The sequence below is a fragment of the Parasteatoda tepidariorum genome, chromosome 8 (genome assembly GCF_982258835.1).
Source record: "Parasteatoda tepidariorum strain Cologne lab strain chromosome 8, Ptep-v5.0, whole genome shotgun sequence".
Taxonomy (NCBI): Eukaryota; Metazoa; Arthropoda; class Arachnida; order Araneae; family Theridiidae; genus Parasteatoda; species Parasteatoda tepidariorum.
Window position 1 is genome coordinate 67,665,062 of NC_141762.1, and position 21,132 is coordinate 67,686,193.

At 30.3% G+C, this 21,132-nt stretch overlaps 1 protein-coding gene across 1 annotated transcript in view; it reads right to left on the reverse strand.

The window, feature by feature from the left end:
• Positions 1-21,132, reverse strand: part of LOC107444171 (protein Wnt-4) — a 160,812-nt gene that overhangs the window by 34,216 nt on the left and 105,464 nt on the right. The window contains exon 2 of the mRNA XM_016058254.4: positions 16,151-16,386. Within this exon, the coding sequence (XP_015913740.1) occupies positions 16,151-16,386 (236 nt within the window). The remainder of the gene's footprint in view (positions 1-16,150; positions 16,387-21,132) is intronic.

Consider the following 21,132-nt stretch of genomic DNA (forward strand, 5'->3'; position numbering starts at 1 on the left):
ATGAAACGAAAGTTTTCTAGACTGAAATTTCGATCTTTTGTTTCATTGAATATTTTCAAGAAATTTGTTTAAGTTCATGTTTTTTAGTGATAAATTAATAAAAGTAATGGAACATAATAAATAACACTCAATGAAGATTTCCTAGGGTAAAATTTTGATCGTTTGTTTCGCTGAATATTTTTATAATATTTTTAATACTTCATGTTTGTTACTGAAAAATCAATGAAAGTAATGGAACATAACAATAAATAACAATGAAACGAAAGTTTTCTAGACTGAAATTTCAATATTTTGTTTCATGGAATATATTCATGAAATTTGCTATAAATTCCGTTTGTTATGGCTACATCAATGAAGGTAAATAAACTTAAGTTAATTCAATATTGAATTTTCGTATGATTCTTTCTTCCTAGCTGGTAAAAATAAATAGTTTTTTTAAATTTTTTTTTTAGAAAAAGGACAAATAATTGAACGGTGAACAGTTGTGAGTATTAGCATCAGAGGACATAAACATTTGAAAGATGAACCAGGTAGTTATCTAAGGTGGCTAGTATATTTATTATATATGTATAAAACTATTTATTTGTAGTTAGTTATAAATCTCTGAAAGTTTAGAAATGACCTTTTATGTAATTATTTTAGCAATCATATGTTTTCGTTTTCATTAAAAAAAAAATTAAACATCAACCTTTGCGAATATGTATAGTTGTTTTGTGTTCTATATTATTCCTCGGGTTACCATAATATTCAAATTTTTTTCATAATTCCTAAAAGTTGTTTTTTTCATACAGTGCGATAGAAAAAAAATTAACTCTTGGTATAATGTAAGCTTCTTCATTGGTGATATTATGAATTTACGTAAATTAAATAGCAATAAAATCGAAAAGACAATGATGAGTAAATATAAGATTTCGGATTGAGTTTAAAGATTATACCTTCGAGTTTAAAATTCAAACAGATAAACAAAAAGATAAGCTGATCAATACTCAAGAAAAAGTCAAACTGATCAAAATCACGAGGAAGGGTAATTAAATGAGTGAAAAATAAATAAAAAATCCATTTCGTGAACTAAAATTTAAATTTCTTATATAGTAATGAAGCAAACGAATTTCCGGCACTATTCCGTTGCTGGGAGCTATAAAAATGCTTATCACCACAGTGCCTACATTAAGTATCTATATTAGTAAAAAGTGCCATTACGACAATACCAGTAAATACAGATTTATTTAAGCATCTCTGGGTCAATAATATCCTACCAATTGGGTGATTTCTTTATGATTCAACAGTTATAATTTTTTCCCCACTTCATAGGGAAAAAAATAGAGAAATTCAAGAACCAGTAAGCTTTTCTTTTTTCTATTTCAAATTCATAAGATATTTTAAAACTATTATCTTGAAATAGAATCCTTATATGTTCATTAAACAAAAACAGTTAATTAATCTAAAAATTTTCAACACTTGATGTTAACTATCTGCCGAACTTAAAACTTGAAATAGAAACAGATTAATGACAAATAAATATTTCCAACATTTAATGTCTAAAATATTAATGTGTTCAGTATCAGAGATCGAATAGGTTTGATTTATGATTTAAACAATTTCAATGCTTGAAAGCAAATGTTACGATATCATCGTTTATGAATCGTATTGTATAACTAAGTATTATATTTATATTATTATTAGATTATGATATTGATTATTATTTTTGATATTGGTATGTTGATATTACTAGAATGTACGAAACAATTTTAAATACTTGAGATTTTTAAGATTTTAAGAATTTCTCGCTTTATTTTGCTTTTTAAGTAACACCCTAAAAGGGGTGGGCAATGACTAACCCTTTTCATTTCTAGATTCTTGGAATTTTCTTAATTAAAGGGTAACGTACAACTTTCCAGGCAAGGAGGCTTTATGGGGGTGTGGTTTTGTAAGTTGCTATCCTAAAATAGAAAATCAAACAAACCGCGTGTTCTTACGAACGCACATGCTTTACTTCATTTATTAAGTCATTTGGTTCTGTTTTCAAGTCGTTTTGAGATGAAAAGATAAGTAAAGGGAAAAAAGGGGTCGTAGTATAATAAATTTTGCAAACTAATCAATAGCTATCTCGATAATAAATACTTGTATATCTCTCGTCTTCATCATCTTTTTTCTCTTTTATGTTTTAAAAGTGTCAAAAATATCAAATCTACAATTTGAAACAACTTTAGTTTTAATTTAATACAATCATTTCAAGAGGGATAATTTCATTACTAGGAACATTATGTTATTATGTTATTAATTTCTAATTTTTATTCAATTTTTTCCGTAGTTCATTTACATAAATTTAAAACGTGGCCTTTGCGTAATACAGTGCATGGTATATTTTATTAAAGATTTTTCCCAAGGCTTTCTAAAATGAAAAGAAGTGTTTTAAATTCTAAGTGGCATGTTTGCAGCATATGCGCGACTACTTCATGCGAATTCAACTACTCGGTAACACTGAATTAATAATTCACTTAATAGACACATAAAGCAAAGCCAATCAAGTGAAAGCAGCCTCATTTGCAATCGACCAACTGTATATTTAGTTATCCCTAGCAATTAATTGATGATGTACCGAGGCGGGGATAACAAGCCAGATCAATCCTGCGAAGACAACATGATTGAAGACTGAATTTTTGAACTTCCGCAGTCGTCTTAAGTTTGAACATTGATCCTCCCAGTTATTAAAATAAGTGGAATATTTAAGATCGGTACATGAATCCAGATGAACAGCAGAAGAACCGAAGCCTGTAATTTCCCCACATTCTTAAGCCTCTTCTGAAAGAGGCGAGTTTTTGTTTAGATTGCTTGACCATAATTCAAAACACTCTCTCCCCAGATGGAACGGAGACAGATTTATAGCCTTTGTGTTCCGGAATTATTTTTTTTTTAATATCTTGACACAGCTCTTGATGGTTTGTATGGCTTGAAAAAGGTGAACAAATTGTTGTTGAATTAATTAGTATCTGCTGATGGGATAGTGAAAAGGGCTTAGGTCGAGATATCAATTGCTGTTCTTCTTGGTAAAGTGTGGTGTTAAAAGATTTATAAAGTAACAATTATGTAGTAAAATTAGGAGTATGTGTGTGGTCTTATTATTATTAGTTTTTTGGAATGAATTAGTTTCATTTACAGCTGAAAAGTTCATGGACCTCTTTATTAGTTTTTCATCAGCAACTGAATGGCTTTAATCATAAAATAGCATCTCGAATATAAAATGAATAGAGGCTATTGAAATATTAAGATAACACGCCCATATATAACCTTTGCTTTCTAAATTTACTGACTTCCTTAAAATAAGGCATTGCAATCATCAGTTTGACTTAAATTAAATGTACTGATACATAAATCGATGAATGAAAGTTCCTTTAAATAGAATTAACACAGACTTTTTCAACTTCCCCAACCATCTTAATTGGATTTTGATATTTAATATATCTATGATATTTAATATCTATGATATTTAATATCTATGATATTTAATATCTGTGATATTTAATATCTATGATAATGTCTATGATATTTAATATCTACGATATATATATGTCTGTGATATTTATAATGTCTATGACATTTAATAATTTTTTAAAAAAATATTAAATGTAAAAGAAATAGAGGATTTTGGAAATAATAACAAAATTCGATAACACATATATAACTAACAATGTAAAAATTGTTAAATAGTAACTCTCAGAATTCTGTTTTGTACGTCTGAAATTTGTGCGATGGAACACTTTATTTCAAGTTAAGATTGAATCGCTCCGTTTTTATTACAATTCATACTTTACTTACTTTTAATAATGTATTTAACATTTAGTTTGGCTTAACTTAAATGTATTGTTTCAGTTTTTCTAAATCAATAAATGAAAGATATTTTAACTACTGTTAACATTGAATGCTAAGTGAATCACAACCTGCAGAAGGGATAAATGTGTAATGTTTTCGAAAATGTCTTTGTAAATGTGTTGCCTTTATCTGCTGACAGAGAACGTGTAATTATTACGATACATTACGAGTAATTATTATGATACATAAGAGAAACTATTATGATATAAACATTTTCTAGACCGAAACTTCGATCTTTTGTATCGTTGAATGTTTTCATGAAATTTGCTGCGTTCATGTTTGTTAGTGACAATTCAATGAAAGTAATGAACTATAGCAATAGGTGCCCAGTCCTTTTTACCGTAAAAGAAATTTTTGCCGCAAAATTTTAAGGAACAAAAATATTTAATACACCGTAATTTTTACAGTAATATTTACTTTAAAATCACTGAATCACCATAATTAAATAAATATTGCTGCAAAAATAGCGATATAAAATTTTACAGTAAAAGTGTATGTTACGGTAAAATGGAATTTACGAAACTTGCACTCGGGTAGACAGTATTTTTTATCGTAATTTGAACGGCAATTTTTTATAGAGTACAAACTAATCTAAATTTACTTTAAGTGCAGCAAAATTTAGTACTGACTTTTTCTGAGAAAATGTAGTACTGAATCCTCCTTTCCGTATAGGAGAGTGCGGACAAAAAGATTCGATTCCCAACACCGATGGCCATACCCTCCAACTTATGAGGATTTTGAAAATAATTCTTTCTAGTGGTAGCGAACCAAAGTAGAAATTTTTAAAGCAAATGGATCTCTCATAAAACTTTTATCAGAACTTAAGAATCTAGCCATATGGCCTGCACTTTTATAAGTAATAGTGAACAAGTTACGCTAAAATTAATTTTTTTTAAATATTGAGACATTAATTTTGCTACCGTCTGAAAAGAAGATTTCTGAAACTACGGAAATTCCGTAGCAGTTGGAGGGTATGCCGATGACTGTAAGCGTGTGACAAATCATTACAATAAAATAAATAATAAATTAAAACAATGCTACAATTGGGTACGTGCAACTCCAGAAAAAGACGATCACTGATATACAGACACGTGACCTATGCCCCAAGTGCCAGCTGAATGTTTATAAACAAGAGGGCTAATATCGAGCTAAATTTTTCCACCTAATTTAGAATGTCAATTAACGTGAAATAAATTAATTATTACTCCGCATCGCACTTCGAATGTGCTACATTATAATTTTTTCTCGTCGACATCTCTTACTTGGATTTATTATTTGTTTATTGTAACCGTGATATATTTTTTCGTGTACCTGGCAACTTAGTTGCATAATTAGTTTGTTTATGTTCTACATAGCTTCTACATAGTGTTAAATAAGAAATAGATAGTGAAATAATTGAAATCTTTGTGATAGAATATAGAATGCTTCGCTTAAGAGAATTGGGTACTTTTACTTCAAGAAGTACTAAGTTTAGAGGTTTACTTTTACTACGAACGATGATACCCACATATACCTTCGTATTCGATGATACCTTCGTATTTCCACAACAAGAAGAGCTTCAGCCACATGTCTTTTTGCAACAAGATGGTGCACCACCTCATTGGGGTATCATCGTTCGTAGTTCTTTGAATGACCATTTTCCAGGAAGATGGATTGGGCGAGGAGGTCCAATTCCTTGGCCACCCAGATCACCTGATATAACGCCGCTGGACTATTTTCTTTGGGGATTTATAAAGGATAATGTTTACAGGAGGATCGTGTAGAACATTGATGACCTAAAAGCCAGAATTACAACCGCAATAGCCTCTGTAGATGCCGACATGCTTGCCACTACCTGGCGTGAAATTGACTATCGACTTGATATTCTCCGTGCGACGAAGGGGGCACACGTGGAAGTTCATTGACAAGGGTCATGAAACTTTTTGAGTCTATCTAACCATTTATATTATTAATTTTAATCTATCTTTATTATTTTATGAGTTATTACACATCAAAATGGGTCCGGGACTTTATAAACACCCTGTATTCCTAAACAAATCAGTATTTTTCATTCAATTACAGTAATTTACCTTAGATGCGCAGCATAACCAATTAGAATTGGGTCCCAGCTACACCCTATATTTCGGGGGTCAGAAATCCGAATCCGTCTTAAAAAAAGTATATTTATTCAGAAAAAGTACGTTTTGGTGTCTGATTTCGTGACTTAAAGTATCATCATATCAGCATATTTGAGGTCAGCCCTTCAAACCATTACGAATGAGTCCTACAACATGAAGATCCGATCATTCGATCAAAAGTTATTCAGGGTGGTTTAATTTTTTAGCGTATTGTACGGTATTTATTTTACTTTTTTAAAAAGATTTAATATTTAATTTTGCTTACAAGGCATTTAATTGTGTAGAAAAATAAAATAGAAACGGAAACTTTTATATCAAGAGTTATAACAAAAGATCTATTTTTTTAAAAATTTTACAATGCAACAAAATATTACTTTCCTCATGTGGAGCATTTTATTCTTATAAGATGTGCCTCCGTTGAAATCAAGCCGCTTTGAAATTTGTGTCACAAATAGACTCAAAGAAAACTGATAAGGACAAAGAATTCATATTTAGAAAGTCTATATATTAATACATATTTAAAAGGAATAACTCACTCTTGCTCAACCAGGGTGGGAAAAAAATCGAAAACGAGAAATAAAAGTGATTAAGTTTCTTACCAAAATGGAAGTGAGTTATGTTAACAACCATATTAAATATGAAATATATGGTTTTGCACACTCTTGAGGTCAATGCCATCAAAATGATCCCAAATTTCATTGATGGCGGCTCTTTATTGAGCCACAAATTAAAACTACCTGCTATTGGCATATATAGCCCTACTGAGAATGCCCCATATCGAGATTGAGATCCGGGAATGAGGAAGGCTGTTTCACGACTTGCAACCTCAAAACGAAAAACCATTTCCGTTAAGATTTTTCAACCTGATCGGAGCCGTTGTTCAGCTGAAAAATTCATTTTGAAACATCATTGTTCTCGGCTAATGGCAGAAAACGGTTATCAGTATAGCCTGCGTGAGAATCCACATCAATTGAACTGCTGTTGTCTTCATTCAGCATTGATGAGTAGTTGTTGTTTCAATTTCCACTTATTTTCCTCATCAACTGTTTCGAATTTTTATCATGTAAGTAATTTGCGATATAAAAGAATATATAAAATGTATTATCTCCAAACAAAGAAAAATAATAATAAAAAAGGAATTTAAATTACCCAGAGAGCTTTGCGTTTGATTGGCATGGAATAAGAAACGAAGAGGATTTCTTCAAAGTATTCACACAACATTAATAACTTTGTCTGTATATACAGACAAAGTTATTAATGTTGTGTGAATACTTTGGCTATGGTGGTAAAGTTCACATGGGTTTTTTCCCCCACAGGCCACACTTAGGCTACCAATTACCAAAAAAAAAAAACAAAAAAAAAAATGCTGCAAACACTAATTTTAAGGGAACTGGTGGTCCAAGTTGGATTTTTCAAGATGAGAATGCTTTTCTTCACATTGCAAAATTTTCGCAAAAATGAGTTTTGGATGATGGGGTACATGTCGTTCCACCTGACATTTCACACTGATGTCGATCCCAAAGAAAACGTGAGAGGGTATCCTCAGTAAATGTGCATGTGCCAATAAAAACAAGTAGTTTCAGTCTATAGTATAATTAAATGCTACAGTTATTAAAACCTTGAATAGTGTTGATAGTATGATTATTCATCTAACATGCGACATAGCATATTTCAACACGATTATAAATATGCGAATATATTTGCTTTGAACAATAGTGACTTTATTTCGGCGGAGTAAATATTCCTATATTTTTTTCACACTTGATATTTTTTTCTTGCGCAGTTAATACAGAAGTAAATTTTTCAATTTAATACAAAGTAAATTATTCCTTGTAAATATGCATTTGTATATAGACTTCCTTAATATACAGTCAAACCCCGCTATAGTGAACACGGTTTATAGTGAACTCTCGGATATAGTGAACGAAATGTTCGGTCCCGTGCCTTGCTATACACGTATAATGTTATTTTTTCTGGATATAGTGAACCAAAAAAGTGATGAAGTTGGATATAATGAACTTTTTTCTGTCTTCGGTTGATTTTTTTTCTCCATTTTTTTGTAATAATTTTGAAATTTCTACTTCAAAATTAGTATATATACCGATTTTTAAAACCATCTATAGAGGGGAATGTAGCGATAAGCATTCCTTGTTTGCTTCTTTTATCTAACTTTCCCATCCCTAAACAAACCAAGCAGATGTTTCCAACCCAGGCAGATGATGCACCTGTAATGTGTCAGTGGGATCAATATGCATTTTCTGTCACAGGGAATGAGTAATTATTCATCATTGGTCAAAGGGTTGGACACTAATATGTGTTGATAAACCCTCATTTCAACTCCTTTTTGCTCTTAGTTCAGTTAAAAAAATCCTGCAAATAAATGTTTCAAATTTAACTATGGCGAGCAGCAAACGTAAAACGTTGATGACAAAATGGGCATAATCAGAAGAATTGAAAATGGATGCAATTAAGCTGATATTTGCAGGGAATATAAACTATCCAAATCTGCAGTTTGTAACATATGGAAAAATAGGCAATTAATAATTTCTGCTCATGAAAAAAATTTAGATGGCAGAAAAATTTTGAGAAAAGCAGATCACAAGGATGTTGAAGAAGTATTACTCCCGGGTTCACCAATCGAAGAAGTCGCAATCTTCCAGTATCTGGACAAATGTCGATGAATTTGCTAAGCGATTTCATGATACTACTTTTATGTGCTCGAATGGAAGGTTAGACAGGTTTAAAAAGCAGAATAACAGAAATTCAGAAAAAATTATCTGAGAGTCGGGAAGTGTTTCCATATCTATTGTTGAGGATTGCTCATCAGCTAAAGATAACTAATTATTTTTTTTGTACTCAAGACGAAGAGTAATTAAAAATAACGCATTTTTTGCTACTACATAATATTTTTTCAGTAATTTATTTGAATAATGTGTAATAAAAGAGAACAGTTTGGGAACCATTAGTTAAATTGCCTGCGTAACGGATATAGTGAACTCCCTCACTATAGCGGGGTTTGACTGTATATGTTCAGTTCTGATTGGTTTGCCCTACGTCCAAATGCAGTATAAAATTAAGAGAACTTCATTTCAGAGGGGCGTACTTTATTTAATATAGGATGCTTTATTTCTTATTTATTTTTTGAAGTAGAACCAAACTGGAATTCACAAACAATTCTAGCTAAAAATAAACTTTGTTTTACTGTCTAAAACGTGAAAAATATTAAAAATATATAAAAATTTAAACTTTAGTAATACTGAAATAAAATGGGTATTCTCACTAATGCATTTACTGATTTTATTACAGAATGTAAACTATTTTGTAAATGAAAAATAAATTAGCTCTTATCTTCTAGAAATAGTGACAAGCAGAAGGTGTTGAGGGGACATCTGCATCAAGCATCCAAATAGGCACGAAATCAACGACTAAGGCCACTACAACTTTAAATCTATTACGATTATGTTTATGTTGAATCTGTTGATCTCAAAGAAAATATACTATGGAAAATAAAATAAGATTTCCCCTGTTATTCTCTCACCTTATCTCGCCATTATTTGAACATAGTGAAAAAATGCTAACGATTTGAGCTTGAAAAATAAAAGACTCTTGATACAGTGGGATCATGCATCAACGGAACGCTTACATACCTGCTTCTATTGATAACGTTAAACAAACTGAAAATTAAAAATAATTTACGAGAAGTGTCAATTAGTCAGAATATTCTGTAATCATCGTCCTTAATGTATGTTCTTAGAATAATTGTGATTAATGCAGTTATTAAAGTATACTCATTAGGGATCACTAATTAATCTGTTACCAAAGAAGAATAAAAAAGTTACAAGGAAATCCAAAGTATCATTACCGTAGAAAATATCAGAATCTGTTTGGTTGCCGAAAGAGATAGGGATAAAACGGCAATAAACTCATTCATCATAGTCAAAAAAACGATTCAAACCTTGTATTGTTATTAGTTATAAGCTCTAGTAGCGATATGAGTGCTCTAACAAGGCAGAAAATGGTTCAAATTTCGATTGTCCCGTAACATTTAGGAGACATTTGAAACTGAGATTTTCACCAGACACAGAGCTCTATTTGAGACTCGAGCATTCTAGGCTAATCAGAATGTAAAAAAATCTTGCAGACGACAGATTCTTTTTGAAATAACTAATGATTTGGATTATTTTTGAAATAACTAAATAAATTCTCTTTGCAGCGTTAAGAAAATCGAAACATGTATTGCCATAAGGTATAGAACTCCATATCCAGCATTAAAGTATAGATCTCCAGCACAATTAAATGCACAAACTAATTGGAAAGTGGACGAAACTTTGATTGCAAGATTCACACACACGAACGAGAGTTAATAAAAACGTATAAGAGACATGCTAAAATTTTTGAAGATACCACTCACGCAGTGTAGGGTTCTTTTAACGAAGATCGAATTTGTAACGATGAAAACTCTACTATCGCTTGACAAAAACCTAATTATTAAGTAGGTCAAACTGGGTATAGTCCTTCACAACGTTTTCTAAACATATTGTTAATTTTAAGCTTCATTCTCCTCTATAATAACAATTTCTTAAGGGCTTAAAACTTCCGGGCATCCTACACAGCAAAACAATTTGCAGCTGAAATGTTTGGAACAAAAAGTTCAAATAGCATGTTTTGTTGTGACCACTCCCCGCCGATGTCCCTCGGCCATTGTGACCTTCTTATCTGTAACTTAATATCCATAAAACCTATTCGATGCGTGGTAGTAGATTTTTTTTTTACACTTCCGTCATTTACGAGGCTTGATGAGATTTTTGTGAATCGTTGAATGGTTGTGTTGTTTGAAGTGTTTGTCGTTTAAAGAACATATAGAATATGAATGAAGATAACATTTGTGGAATTGTTTTGATGGGCAGTAGGTATAAGTAGGCTTTGAGCTTTATTGAAAAAAGCATGGAATGTAATGAGTATCTTAAAGAGCTATTTGAAATTAGGTTGGCATAAATAGGTTGGTTTGCTTATCATTTCATTCAGAATAGTATTTACGCTAAACATTGGAATAATTTATGTGTCATTGAAGCTTTGGGTAACGAGTCGTCTTACGTACACACAATTGTGCAATTTCAATTTAAAAATCTATTAGGTTAGGCATGAGAAAGTAAGATGGAACTCTGTTGGTTTAACCGCTTCTTTCCAATCATATCAGTGCCATAACTATGACGGTTTAAATTTTAGCAGTAAGAAAATTAATAGAAAAAAAACAAGAATCAAACTACGATGAAATATTTCGTGTATTTTTTTCCTTTAAGTTTTAATTTAAAAAATTAGAGAAAAAACAAAATGACAAAGCGTTAATGGGCCCAAAACGTCCTGATTCGAAGTGCAACCGCGTTCTTAAATTAAATTACAGGATAATACGAACTTATCAAGTTAATCGCCAAATCATTAAATTATGATAAAACAACTATTTATGAGCCTATTTGAATGATATTTTCTACAATAGCTATTATGAAATCTAAAAAATTAACATTAATTTTAGATAAATAAATCTACTGGTTCAAAAGAACACGAACAATACGTTCAAAATAGCAAAGCGTCCCTGGCTCATAAGATATTTCCACGAGGTTGTTCCATCAAGTAGGTTCAATTCATCGGATTTCTCAATCCTTTTGATGTGCCCTAACTTCTCTAGAAATTTGTCCTAACATTTCCAGGAAATTTTTCGCAACAAGATGGGACATCCTGTATAAGTTGTAGAAAATTAATGATCAAAGCAGGGGTTGCAGCCAAAAAATTTGTTTGACTCCGACTTCAGTTATTTACAATTAATTGAAAAGTTACCCCCTATAGTCTTTGATAATTTAGACTGCATATATTATTATATAAACAAATTTATTACCTGAATAAGTATTGTGACAATAATTTAAGTATAACTTTTCAATTTTCATTTAAAAATATTTTTGAGTGCTCCTCACACTATTGCATTGATATATTTTGTTTTGGCTATATTAATGCAATATTCGAAAGCACTCTTTTTGCGGATATAATCGTGTGAGCTGATGACGAGATTATATTTTTTCATAATCTTGTTTTCCGACTTCTTATTTTTTAATTTTTTTTAAATAAAATTCTTAATTAAAATTCTTAAATATTTTTTAAAACATTTTATTTTTATAGCGTTTCTTCTTTTGTTTTCATAAACTTTTTTTCCATGCTTTCTCCATATTTTTAACTTCTCTCTCTCTCTCTCTCTCTCTCTCTATATATATATATATATATATATATATATATATATATATATATATATATATATATATATATATATATATATATATATATATATATATATATATATATATATATGGGTCATTCTCACAAAAACAGTCATTTTCATGTCCCCAGTATATTTTATGTTTGTTTTACAGCTTACGAAAAAAAAAAATTCAGGGAAAGTGTCCTTCGGAATGCAAGTTAACAAAAGAATAAAAATAAAATTATCAATTTTTATTTTTTATTTATTTTAGGTAATTAAAATATACCAATATGTCATTCCCTCACTTGTCCCCACTGCTGATTTAAAAAAAGAAAAAAATTGTTTCTGAAATAAAATTTTTTTTTTACAAATTCGTTATTTTTATTTCAGAGTACTGAAATATAGAATTCAGAAAATCAATTTTATACTTAATTTCTGATAAAAATATTAACACAGCACTATTTTAAACTTTGTCCCCAGCGTTTCGCGTCATTCCCTCACAACAATGTTTTTATCTCCTGCAATCTTCTTAGAATAAAAATATTTTAATATAAACTTCAGAAGTTAACAACTGGTATCATAGAACAAAATTGCAGTATGTTTCCATCTTCAACTTAAAGAAGCTTTGCTGTGGAATAAATTTGAATGAATCAAACCAGGTAAAATTTTTTACATTTGTCATTCCCTCATGTCATTTTTTAGAGTAAAATAAAATACAACTTCATCGAGAAAGTGGATAATTATATGTTGCTTTCTTGTATGAATATAATTGTATGTGATTGACTTCAGAAATTAATTAGGCCTAACTGTTATTTTTAAATTTTATTGAATTCGTCATTCCCTCACTAGTGTATAAAGTGAAGGAATGATTCAAGATGAGTATATTATCAAATTTTTTTTTGTTCAATCGTGCCAGCCAATTTTATTTCCCAAACCTGTAAAAACTATTAAATATATAAGACTAAATTATAATAAATATTAGATATACTTAGTATGTTATAATTTTCAAACTTTAGGTAGATGTAACTTAGATAAAAACATGTATTAAAATAAAATATCATTCCCTCACTATTAGTGTCATTCCCTCACTTTTTAAATAGCGAAAATAATTAATTTGCTTATTAATTAATTTGAAAAATAAATTAAAAAATTATTAAATTAAATTAATTAATTTATTTAATTAATCAATTTATTTATTTAATTATATATATATATATATATATATATATATATATATATATATATATATATATATATATATATATATATATATATATATATATATATATATATATATATATATATAGTTCATGTTATTAATATTATATTTAAAGAACCAATTTTATCCCAAACCGAAATTAGTATATGTTTGAAAATTCAGAATTAATCTTTTTTAAATATTTTGTTAACATTAATTCACTAACTAAAAATAATTTATATTATTAGTGATAGTAATTTCTTAAAAAAATTAATAAGCGCATTAATTTGCTAATATATTACATCGATGAACGAAAGTTAATAACTAGTTCTTCAACAAAGATAATTAATTTGTATACTAATGACTATCTAAATGAGCTGTTGATTAATTTTACGAACTAATTACAGTAGAATGTTTTTCTGTTTGTCAACGGAACTCGTTTTATTTGCATTTCTTTTCTGACATTAATTGATGAGATTATTATCATCTTTCATGAATTGTCAGTTTTTTTTTAAAAAATTGTTTAGTTTGTTCGTACCTCATCATTCATTTTATAATCGCTATCTTACATGATTCTTTATGTTGTTAAACTATGGATATTGAGCACAGGTGGTGTCTGACGTGGGTGTGTTGAGCAAGATCGATCTTTGTAGTAAAGTATATATTATTTATCGAGTAAAGGTTTATCAAAAGTTTTGATTAAATTGTTCATGGTGGTCGAAGTTTTAATCTTATAGCATGTTTTAATACAGTTTTTTTAAATAAGAAAGAATTAAGAGGCTAAAACTAAGGCACCTGAAGAAATTTCCTAAAAGGTATGCAACCAGAAAAAAATTAAACTTTTCAAAAATTGCGTATAAAAAGGTAAGTTCCAGAAATTAAATTAACGCTACAAGGGAAACAATTTTTGTCAAAATTTTTAATAACATTTTATACGATTTTTATAAATTTGAAAATAAAAATAATTAATAAATGCTTTATTTTTAAATTAAATTTAGTATGAACGAAAAAACATAAGAAGCTCAAGGAAATACAGTTTTATTATTTTTGAAGATTTCTTAAGTTATTTTTTGCAACACATTCGTATTCGAAGGAAAAGGAAATTAACTAAGGAAAGAGAGCAAAAAGAAAATATTAGTTCATTATAAATGCAAATTTCATTTAAAATTTCAAATTTTGCAGTTACAGTTAAAATTCATTTCGCATTTAATATGGCACGTAGCAAAAACTAGTTATAGTTGTATAAAAAAAATTAACGACATTTAAAGAGGAGTATTATTTTTAATTTATTGAACATCCCAGTGCACTCCCTTGTAGTTCAATAAAATAAAATAATCACTAAAATTCAGTTTTTGAAAACATTTCAAATGTGTATGAAACGGAATCTTCCACAAATAGAAATGAATATGACAGTAAAAATATATTTCATTGCAATAATTATTTTAGAGAATCACACCATCACACATGTAATGTGGACATCGTCACATTGGGTTTGTTGGATGCTTTTCGATGCGTCTAGATTTAGCTTGTAGTCTGATTCACATCGAACTTTAATGTGGAGAATGCCAAGTACCCGTTAGCACCAAGACAACATGATTAAAGGACACCGTTACGGTGGTGCAGGATCGCTCGTTTGGGGTGGAATTATCTTGGGCTACCGAAGTGATTTGTTCAAATCCTTTAAATTGGCCAAATTTATCGGGACATCGCTCTAAAACAGTGTTTCCCAAAGTTTAGTACGCGTACCCTTAGGGGTAAAGGGAACAGTTTAGCGGGGGTACGCGTTCTTATGCGAAATATCTTGCAACTAACGAAAATTTCAATTTTTCTTTTAAAAAAACAAAGTTAGCTATGAAAATTTACGATTACGTTTTTTTCTATTGGCTATTTTTTGCAGAGTTAACAGTTGAAAATTAGTGGTGTCAACAGCCAGTTGTGATTTTTAACTTTAGTGCAATTTTTTTATAGTAAAAAATACATTCATTTTTTTATTAGTGGTACACAGCGTTACGAGAAATTTAGAAAGGGTACACAAAAGTCATAAGTTTGGGAAACACTGCTCTAGAATAACATGTAAGTTTGTTTAAAGGGTGCCATGGGCACAGAATTTGTGTTTATGGATAACAACCCTCGTCCTCACCAAATAAGCATCGTAAACGGAATGTCCTCAATCTGAGGATATTACCCATATGGACTAGGCAGCATTCTCATCTGATTTGAATCTGATCGAGAATGTATGGGACATGCTTGGCTCGTCAACCACCTCCTACATGTGTACCAGAACTTCAGAGAGCACTGTTTACAGTCTCTCTGAAAGTAGGGAGTAGTGGATTAATAGCTATCTAAGTGGATTAATAGCACCGTTTATGTTCAAAATTTCGACAACCATTTTTGGAGGGATGGAAAATAAAACTAAATAATTTCTTCGTAACTAAGTTCTTATTTCTAAAAAAATACAAAACTGTTCGAAATAAATACTTAACATTTAACTAACCATTCAACACTACTTAAATTATTACTAAAGGACATCTAACAAAAGTAATTTACATAAATACTTAACGTATAGATAACTTTTTTTAACACTGCCTAAAATATTAGTAATGGGAACCTAACAAAATGAATAATAACTGTAGTATAATGTAGCCAACCGGTAAAGAAATATATGAGTTCATGATGCCACTTAGAAAAAATATATTGGATTATTAAGTGGAGCGCACTCACCATCACTAAGTACTTTTCCGAATATCTTTGTTCCATTGACGGTGCTGCAATTCCACCTTCTCGTCCTGAATTGCCACTGGCATTCTGCGACAGACAGTTGAGCACCGACGCGTACGGACTCCATGATCTCGAGATTCTTCTTGCAGATTTTGATCTGTCGTTTTGTCAGTCCGACTAAGTTGTCACACTGATCTGTCTTCTCTATGTGTGCCACTGATGCCGAGTGAAGAAGTGACCTGGAATAATGTATTAGAAGTTAGCATTTAAATGTGAATATCAAAAAAGTTAAGCTCAATTTTATACGCCTTACAATCAAATAGGCTGTGTAATTAGCTAGAATTCAGGAATGTGGGTTCAAAACCTATACGATTATATTCTTTTTGAGCACTGGTAGCACTAAACAATGAAATGATAACAAAAGGCGACAATTTTAGCATGCAAATGAATGGGGAAAATTTCGGACCAAGTAGTTTTGATAACATGGGCTGTTTTTCAAAGGCTCTGTCGTTATATAAAATTATGCTCTTTTGTAAATTATAACTAATGTGAGTTTGTAACAGATATTCATGCCTGTTAGATCAAGTTTAGCCTATCTACAGCCAGCACTCTCTGTGCTTATTCTAAAAATGGCACAAAACGTCAATATGGAGGAAAGCCACAGTATTATGAAAATGAAAAGAGTTTGCAGTCTAATTTTTAAATATTTAAAACCTCACTCTAATGCTGTATTATCTGAGCTCATAAAAATTCGTGAAAACTTAAAATAAGACAGTGATTTTGATAATTCTCATCTAGGTTAAAAAGTGTCGCCAAATTGGCGATTTTTATAAAAGTTTAATAAATTTTTAAGTATTTTATTTATTTGCCTGTTCTAAAGCTCAGATAATTCTTCCCGTAAAGATGGTATAGATAGTTTAAAATTATGGCTTTGCGCCAAGTGTAAGGCATTCATACTGTGACTTTTTTTTAATTTGCCTTGACGAAAGAACATCATTTTTAATGATTTTATAATTAATAAAGAAATGCTATTTTCTTATTAAATATTTAAAAAATAAAGCGGCGTTTTATTTTTTAATGCGTTCACAATTCTCTTTATTTACTTCACAAAGCAAAGGTTCCGTCGGAAGAACGTTGATAATTTCGGGTTCCACAGCCGAAAAAAATTGGTAACCGCTGTTCTATTTATAAAGTACTCGTAAATGCCGGTATAAAGCCGTGTTTTATTGGTTAATGCGCTCACAATTCTCTTTATTTACTTCACAAAGTAAAGGTTCCGTCGGAAGAATGTTGATAATTTCGGGTTCCACAGCTGAAAAAAATTGGTAACCGCTGTTCTATTTATAAAGTATTCGTAATTGCCGGTATAAAGCCGTGTTTTATTGGTTAATGCGCTCACAATTCTCTTTATTTACTTCACAAAGTAAAGGTTCCGTCGGAAGAATGTTGATAATTTCGGGTTCCACAGCTGAAAAAAATTGGTAACTGCTGTTCTATTTATAAAGTATTCGTAAACGCCGGTATAAAGCCGTGTTTTATTGGTTAATGCGCTCACAATTCTCTTTATTTACTTCACAAAGTAAAGGTTCCGTCTGAAGAATGTTGATAATTTCGGGTTCCACAGCCGAAAAAAATTGGTAACCGCTGTTCTATTTATAAAGTACTCGTAAATGCCGGTATAAAGCCGTGTTTTATTGGTTAATGCGCTCACAATTCTCTTTATTTACTTCACAAAGTAAAGGTTCCGTCGGAAGAATGTTGATAATTTCGGGTTCCACAGTTGAAAAAAATTGGTAACCGCTGTTCTATTTATAAAGTACTCGTAAATGCCGGTATAAAGCCGTGTTTTATTGGTTAATGCGCTCACAATTCTCTTTATTTACTTCACAAAGTAAAGGTTCCGTCGGAAGAATGTTGATAATTTCGGGTTCCACAACCGAAAAAAATTGGTAACCGCTGTTCTATTTATAAAGTATTCGTAAATGCCGGTATAAAGCCGTGTTTTATTGGTAAATGCGTTCACAATTCTCTTTATTTACTTCACAAAGTAACGGTTCCGTCGGAAGAATGTTGATAATTTCGGGTTCCACAGCCGAAAAAAATTGGTAACAGCTGTTCTATTTATAAAGTATTCGTAAATGCCGGTATAAAGCCGTGCTTTATTGGTAAATGCGTTCACAATTCTCTTTATTTACTTCACAAAGTAAAGGTTCCGTCGGAAGAATGTTGATAATTTCGGGTTCCACAACCGAAAAAAATTGGTAACCGCTGTTCTATTTATAAAGTATTCGTAAATGCCGGTAGTAAGGATGGAATCATTTATTTCCCGGCATGGACAAACAAAATTCCCTCATTCATTACAAAACTAGTTAAGTCCGAACTCTTCTAAACAGCAAAAACACTAAAATGTTTTTGACAGTTAAAAACATCCTAAAACATCGATATATCCTTTCTTTTGTTCTTTTTTTTTCCAAAAAAATAAATAAATAAACCTAACTCATTCATACATATTTTCTAATTTCACAAACTTGGATAAGAGTTTTTTCTTCTTATAAAATGTCTAAAAACAGGTTAGAGTCACTGACAAAAAAATTTTAGTGACAGAAATTGTTGTTATTCATTCAACGAAATAATCAATTAATGTTAACATATATCCTGTTTCGATAATTTTTTATTTATAATAAACAAGGATATCCTTCACAAGTATTTACTGATGATGACATTGTATGGAAAAAAGCTTCATTATCTATCATAAATAAATGCTTAATCATAGATACTGAATTCATACTTAGACATAAAAAATCTCATTTTCAATGTAGTAAAAAAGTCACTTGTTAAGTATTTTCCATAGAAATGGCGTCAGATTATGAATACTTAAATCACGAATCACTACAATAAATGGATGGAAAAATCTATAATCTTTGCAGACGAGTTAGAACTGAATGTAGTAAATATTCTTATTAATGAGACACATAATTGCAAGTCACGTGTCTACTGATTAGAACAGTTCAGTCGGTTAAAAATCATGCAGCTAATTTAATATGCAACAGGCATTTCACTTCTATTTTACTTTATTGAAATATGTTGTGTATAGAACACTAGAAGGCATTGAGATATTCTTGTCATTAAATTACGTACTTATTTCAGAACACTTAGAATTTCCTACCTGGATTCTTTTCTGGATTAATAATCTAATTCTATTTTATAAAGTCTGTAATAGTTTTTAAAATAAATTTAGAAACATAAAGTAATTTATTCCAGACAGAGCGTTAGTTTTTCTTGCAATGTTGCTTCGTTCTTATATATACAAATATTTTTTTTAATGTTTTATTCGAGTTAAATTTGAAAATTATTTAATCTTAATCAAAGGGTGTCCTTAAAGCATTTCATGTGACTTTTGCAATTAATTTATTTTACTTCACAAAACATTTTAGAGCCTAATTCTTCAGATTATGAGCTAAAAAAAATACAAAAACAAAAAATTGTTTCCTTTACTTATTGATAATTGTAAATTGTTTTAAAATGTGATTTAAGCTCAACATCACTCCTTTATATACCTAAAAGTTAAGAATTAATTGAGTACGAATTAATCAGAAACATAGTCAATTCTAAATCACATATATTTATGCGTCTATTATTGTTATCCAAGCAAGTAAGGTATTGATTCCTATGTATTTTTTGCTAGGGAAATTGACAGTTCACTAACAGTTTAAAAGTTATAAAAAATTTTAGCATAAAAAATACACTTATGCAATTATTTGCTCTAACCTACTTAAAACTCTTATAACCTTAAAATGTTATTAAACTGAAGTATTTCTATCGATTGCTGGTAACACTTTGGTAACAATATCTCACTTGCCTAGGTAGCATTGTCAGACGCATAAATATGAATGAGTCTGAATTTGCTCTTTTTCTATATAAAACTTAAATAACTTATTAATTGCTAGATGTATAAACTTGGGTGTCATTTTCTTTTATTCAGCGTAAACAATTACGCAGGAAACATTATATCACTTGCCCAGATAGCAACGAGTATGTTTTTCCCCGTTTACTACAATTTACCCTCCATCTAGAATTTACTGAGGAAGCAGTAAATTCTAGATGGAGACTAAAGCTCACCTCGGGGGAGTTTATTCATATTGGGATTAAGTCTCATGTTTTTAAATCAATTTACAACCACATAACTCTTTCTGTACCCATTTTCTCAAGTACAGACCCAAAAGTTTAGAACCCTATTAAATAAAAGTTGAATTAATAACAAAAATCTATGAATTGATTTTGTTTCTGCTGTACTCAAGGATTTTTTTTCCAGAAAATTTCTAATTAGTCTAGATATGGCGAAGCCAAATAATGACCTTGAAATTCCTGCAAAATTTCAGCGTCTTGCTACTTTAAAGTCAAGCCAAATGTATACTTATGACTACTTATTATTACGTATTGACAGAAATACATAGACTGTAAGAAATTCCCATTTTTTTTTTACAGAGTTTCTCTGTATATTTGATGGTTTAAAACTGTTTTGTTGACAAAACGGTTTCTTACTGCTTTTCAGCTTAATTGTGAACGGATTAAAACCTTCAGCTCAAATTCAGGTTTTTGCCATGCAGTTCAAATTCAGGTTTTATGATTACTTTCTATACTCGTTATTATTTTTAAGCAATTATTTTTTGGTTTTCACCATCGCATGAATAAAACTGAAATTCGATTTTATTGTCAAATTGATATTCTACGTGATTATTATCTTTCTTTAGATAGAATTTTTCGGTATGCCAAGTTGCCAGACATTTTTAAATGAGTGGCTCACTAATGTTTTAGACGTTTTTATACTTAAATACTATTTCAATAAGTAAGACTTTTTAAGATAAAAACAGTTGAAAACCTTCCAATGAGGTGAACCGGGTTCGAATCCCTGCGATGACTGGTCGATACGAATCCGCATCCAGCTTGCACCGACCACAGTGCTGACGTGAAATATCCTCAGTGGT